This window comes from Anarhichas minor, unplaced genomic scaffold, assembly GCF_050575085.1.
Source record: "Anarhichas minor isolate MPS153535 unplaced genomic scaffold, ASM5057508v1 ptg000026l, whole genome shotgun sequence".
Classification (NCBI taxonomy): Eukaryota; Metazoa; Chordata; class Actinopteri; order Perciformes; family Anarhichadidae; genus Anarhichas; species Anarhichas minor.
The window spans coordinates 12755414-12760760 of record NW_027466472.1 but is presented as its reverse complement, the minus strand read 5'-3'; the positions used below and the strand labels follow the sequence as shown (position 1 = coordinate 12760760).

The window sequence follows — 5347 nt, the reverse complement described above, 5'->3', positions numbered from 1 at the left end:
CTGGCTTTTGTTCGCTATGGTTTACAGCCTCCATGAGGCATGCAAACACATTCCACTAGGAGTCACTTCATGGGACCTGTTAAGGGGCATTTCTGTAAATTGAATTTGCGTCGCAGCAAGTTGGGCATCCCGGCACAATTATTTGTTTTTAGAGGGTTCATGGTGTTCATGGTGTTCGCCTTTTTGGGTTGACGCATGATGGGCTTCAGAGCATGTGCAATTAGGGATTGGACTATATCTCAGACAGAGTAAAGATGAATCAAAGGGTAAGTGAGTAAAATACTGGTGCCAGGCCATGTGGAATGAAAGTATGTCATATATTATGTCAACATGACGGTAGTACAACTATCCCAGAGTGTCAGACAGTAGAACACTTGTTTCTGTTAAATCCCAGGAAAGAGTAAAGAACCAGAAAAGAGGCAATCCTGATGGTCGACTCAGTTCTTTATAAACAGCTTTATTCCTTTCCATTTCCTTCTACTTTTTTCTTTCATGTTGGATAAAGAAAGTTCTGATGTTAAAACAACAGCTGCAATGTAGATCAATTACAAGCAGATCAATCTTAAATTAATGTAAATTAACGACAGTAGGCATGTTATAAGTGCTGCTTTATGTCTTGGTGATGCTGCAGCCCATGATTGCTTTCTTTGTGTTCCTCTCTGGTCTCAACAGGATTATATAACATTTGGGTCCAAATAGTGCTAACAAGAGACCAAAACTAGATGCCAGGATGGCAAAAACCTCCACAGCATCTGCATATTTGCCTGGAGAGTTGACATAAGCAGGGACAAAGGCCACCCATACAGCACAGAAGATAAGCATGCTGAAAGTGATGAGCTTGGCCTCATTGAAGTTGTCTGGAAGATTCCTTGCCAGAAATGCTAACAGGAAGCTGAGGACAGCCAGTAAGCCAATATAGCCCAGTAACACTGCAAAACCAACGGTGGACCCAACTACACACTCATAAACTATCTTGTCGTTGTGGTATTGAGTGTTTTTATGGGGAGCTGGTGAGGCAGAGACAATCCAAGCAGTGCAGATTGTTGCCTGAATAGAAGTAAGAACCATAACTGTCCCTCTCTGCTGCACAGCACCAAACCACTTTAGACTGGCTCCACCTCCTGGCTTGGAGGCCTTGAACACAGCCAGAACCACCATGGTTTTTACCAGAATACATGAGACACAAAGCACAAAGCTGATCCCAAATGCTGCATGTCTCAGTTGGCATGTCCACAGCCTGGGCCGGCCGATAAACAGCAGTGAACAAAGGAAACATAATTTAAGTGACACCAAGAGCAAGAAACTTAGTTCTGAATTGTTGGCGCGTACCATGGGTGTACTGCGATGATAGGTGAAGATTCCCAGGACAACAGCACAGATAAATGTTCCCAACAATGAGGTTGTTGTCAGACAGATACCCAGAGGCTCATGGTAGGAGAGAAACTCTGTTTTCTTAGGAACACAGTGGTCACGCTGGGGGCTGGACCAGAAGTCCTCTGGACAACTGGTGCACTCCATGGAATCTGTAGGAAAACACGGGAACAGAGCATCAAGGACATTGTCTCTTCCACCTGTGAACACTGACGTTGGATGTGCATCACCTAAGCAATAAGTGCAAGATTCCCGAAAAAACAAATTCATTTTCAATAATTTAACATATGTTTTTATAATGATACCAGCCTGTGTCATTGCTGATCTTTCCCTCAGAGCATGGTACACAGTCGAAACAGCAAAGAGGCTGCCCCTTTCTTCTGGCCATGCGGGTACCTGGAGGACAGCTCTCACTGCACACCGACAGGGGTGACTGATAGGATTGTAAGAGTTTTATCACAGTTATTCTACACTGTTTGATTCTGTTATTGTGTGTCATACAGTACTACGGTAAATTAAAAAGGTACGATAAAAAGGTGTAACCTGATTTGAGTCAAAGTTCCAGAAGATTTTGTCATCATCAAGTGTGAGTTCTTCTTCTTTGGAGGCTAACTTCTTAACAAGCCCCACATTCTGAACTTTAGTTCTTCCATCAGGGAGCCACAGCCAGTTCATCACATCATATATTGGTAAGGCATCACCGTTCTCATCAAAGGAAACTTGATCACCAAATGATGTGGTGAAGTTGACATTTTCCAGGTAATGCATGAACTAGAAATGGGGTACAATTAAAATAAAGAAGGGGAGACTCAAATGAAAATATACTGTTGTTGATTGTGCATATGCTTTCAGATGCTCTGTGTGATCGATTACAGATTTAGTCATGCAAGCTTTTAAATATAGTGCAATATAAGCTCTCTAAATTTGATCAACCACTGTTGCCATTGATTCAGTATGTTTGACAGAAAAAATAAAGGGAATTTTATCTTGTCTTGCAACTTCTAGAAACATTTTGTCTTCTGCTCAAAGACAATCAGGAGGGTCAAACTGGCCTGCTAATGGCATAGTTAATAATTTCTTCTTTTCACAGAAGATATTTCAGTTACACCTCAAAATACAGCATCTGTTTTCAAAGACTAAACAGCTTGAGTGTAAACTGATATCACACCTGCCATGGCTCCGATGTTTGCAAAGTGGCACAGCTGTGTCTGCTGAAAGGACCTCTCCCTGGCTTGCACTGCAGCAGGTCATCTAGAGCATACGCCAGGGCATACACCGCCTTGTAAATATTGTACTCAGGCCTGAGATCAGAAACATCCAACAACTCAGCCCCCCCACTCTCTAGATCTTCCTGTCCAGTGCATAGTTCTCCACCAGCCTCAATCCAACCTGCTGGAGGTGGTGCAAATCTACACTGAAATGTGTATTCCCAAAACTGCATGACCTGAAATGTATTTAAAACAAAGTCTTAACAGAAATTACATTATTATTGTAATTACAGATCTTATTGTAAGGTTACAATCTTACCATGCTATGTCCATAATTATTGCTACTACTACTTATATGTATGTCAGGACGTATTCTTGATAGAAAATCCCTGAGGCCTGGTATTTCTCCTCTGCGGATGGCAATGCCCAGTGTGCCACTCAAGTATGGCATAAGGCGTGGGGTCTGGAGCACAGCAGCTGCTGACCAGGCTTCACTGGCCATCCACTGAAGGCCTGTCACATTCTCCCTCACCACCTGTGTATTTCATTGAATCAAATTAATTTATTTTCATACAACAAATAGTCTACTTTGTAGGACTGAATCAGAAAATAGATGAACACGTTCTCTCCCCCACCTCGTTAAATAATTGGTCATTGTCTCTAAGCTTTAAACTATGAAACTCTAGGTACCCCTCTGGCATCATCTTTGGACGTGTCAGGGAAAGAATATCAGTTTCCACTCTGTACATGCAAAGTGTCTTTTTAAAACAAACTTACGTCTTAACAGAAAGTTAGGTTTAGGCAACAAAACCACTTAGATAGGTTAGGAAAAGTTTGTGGTTGAAATTATCTTGACTGACTAACAACTCGTGACTACCAAGTGATTAACGACTCATGTGACTAGCGAGTGCCCGATGAGTTACTTGACTCACTCACTTGGGTCACGGGACTGACGTGAAACAATAAGTCAACATTGACTTTTTGTTTCACACAGGATACAGTCAGTGGTCTCCTTGGTAAAGGTTCTGTATTTGTTTGACCCAGTGGACTATCACTCACTTTATACTACATCATTTGCTTTGAGCGTCTAATATTGAAGCGGATCGGTTTACATTAAGATTAGTTGAAAGCTTGGTTCATGGCATACAGAAGCTAAAGGTTGCCTCCGTGCATCAGTATCAGGTGCAGAGGGGCACTGATCAAGTGACAGTATTTGACGTGTTGGGAGTGAGACCAGGTTGACAAGATAAGATACCTCTTCCATGAGTTGAATCATGTGGATCTGATACGCAAACACAATGACCACACGAGCTGTTGATTTCTTCATTATTTCCACAATCCTCTTTAGTTCAGCAGGGTCTTCACCCCAGGGCAAAATCTCTGAGTAAGCTAGACAACCTCCACCAGACTGAGCCAAGTCTGATTGGAAGGTTCGGGCAACATGGAGTCCATAGTCATTATCACTGACCAGCAGACCAGCCCAAGTCCAGCCAAAGCGTTTTAGAATCTTAATCATAGCACGCACCTTTATGAATAGAGAGCGGGGGGATTAAAGCAGAGTTTTGAATGATCATTCAGAGGAAACATACTCATTCATGTTGCACAATAAAATTACAGTTAGTTGATCTAATTACACTCTTTTTCCTAAATTCATATAGTTTCCTCAACGAAGGACAAAGAAAATACAGCACTTTACTTTACAAAACAAAATTGGCATTGAAATTGGCAGAGCATGTTGTAAAGCTCAATACACTTCAACTGAAACATATTTTGCATTTGTTATTTCTAGGCCAGAGTTTCACCTGGAAAGCATCACTTGGGATCGTTCTGAAGAAGGTTGGAAACCTTCGCCTATCACTCAGGCAGGAGCATGTGGCAAAGTAACTCACCTATAAAAAAACATATATATATACAAATATAGTATGTACTCAGGCTTTACTTGTCATGCAAATTAGCAGAAACATGCAAACAATGTCACGTATTTAACGATTCCCCAATTTCAAATCTAAATGAAGATGATCCCTTCTTACCAAATAAAGGCTTGTTGGAGACGCTGGAGCTGAGAATTAATGTACATCTCTTGTCCTATCATTTTAAATTTCTACATACATTCAAATATGGCACATCAAAAGCTCAGCTACAGCAAGACTGAAGAAGGTGAACTTACAATGGGCAAATTGAATAAACCTATCACGTCAGACGTGGCGATAGAAGATGTTGACATGGAATCACCCACAATCCCCAGGACTGGAGGGGTCCCCAAACATTTCTCCTGAAGCAGAAACTGCTCCTCTTGACCACTAGCAAGCAACAATGCAGCACTGAATCCAATTACAAGTGTGGCACAGTTGTCATAAAGACTGTATCCCACAGTCACATTAGGTAGAAGATGGGAGTTTTTGTTGATCTCATCAATGGCGAAGGCCATGGTCATGGCATGCCTGAACCCTGCAGTGTCAAAGCTAATACATTAAATGTCATGGTTAACCACTAAAAAGCAATTCATTATTTATAATTACCCACGCATGTTGTCTGCTATATGAGTGTGAAACTTACCCTTGGCAGGTGAGCTGATTTGATTCTGAGGTGAACGACAGCTCAGGGAAGACAGAGGTGTAGTGGACGTTAAACAGCCCACCCAAAACCACATCACCAGGCTTGTGCATCCCATTAAGATAAAATTGTCTCCTTAATTTACAAGATGAGAAAAGAGAGGAAGACTCTGATACAAAAAAGGAGGAAGAGAACAAAATCAAGAGCAGGTAGAC

General features: G+C 41.7%; 1 protein-coding gene across 1 annotated transcript; it reads right to left on the bottom strand.

Annotated features, from left to right (window-relative positions):
* Positions 1 to 609: 609 nt before the first annotated feature.
* LOC142959245 (extracellular calcium-sensing receptor-like) lies at positions 610 to 5347 on the bottom strand. The gene is made up of 9 exons (XM_076100476.1): positions 5136 to 5347; positions 4747 to 5041; positions 4382 to 4468; positions 3835 to 4104; positions 2899 to 3114; positions 2540 to 2815; positions 1915 to 2142; positions 1681 to 1804; positions 610 to 1523 (listed from the first exon to the last, which is right to left on the bottom strand). The coding sequence occupies exons 1-9, from the start codon at positions 5243 to 5245 to the stop codon at positions 610 to 612; spliced, it is 2520 nt and encodes an 839-aa protein (XP_075956591.1). The 5' UTR covers positions 5246 to 5347.

What these genes read in the sequence shown, in the direction of transcription:
- LOC142959245 (XM_076100476.1), bottom strand. Translation starts at nt 5,245, where the DNA reads ATGCACAAGCCTGGTGATGTGGTTTTGGGTGGGCTGTTTAACGTCCAC. An exon ending in AATCAGCTCACCTGCCAAGG is followed by an intron (nt 5,042 to 5,135) that starts GTAAGTTTCACA and finishes TTAATGTATTAG; the next exon opens with CTTTGACACTGCAGGGTTCA. An exon ending in GGAACTTTGACTCAAATCAG is followed by an intron (nt 1,805 to 1,914) that starts GTTACACCTTTT and finishes CAATCCTATCAG; the next exon opens with TCACCCCTGTCGGTGTGCAG.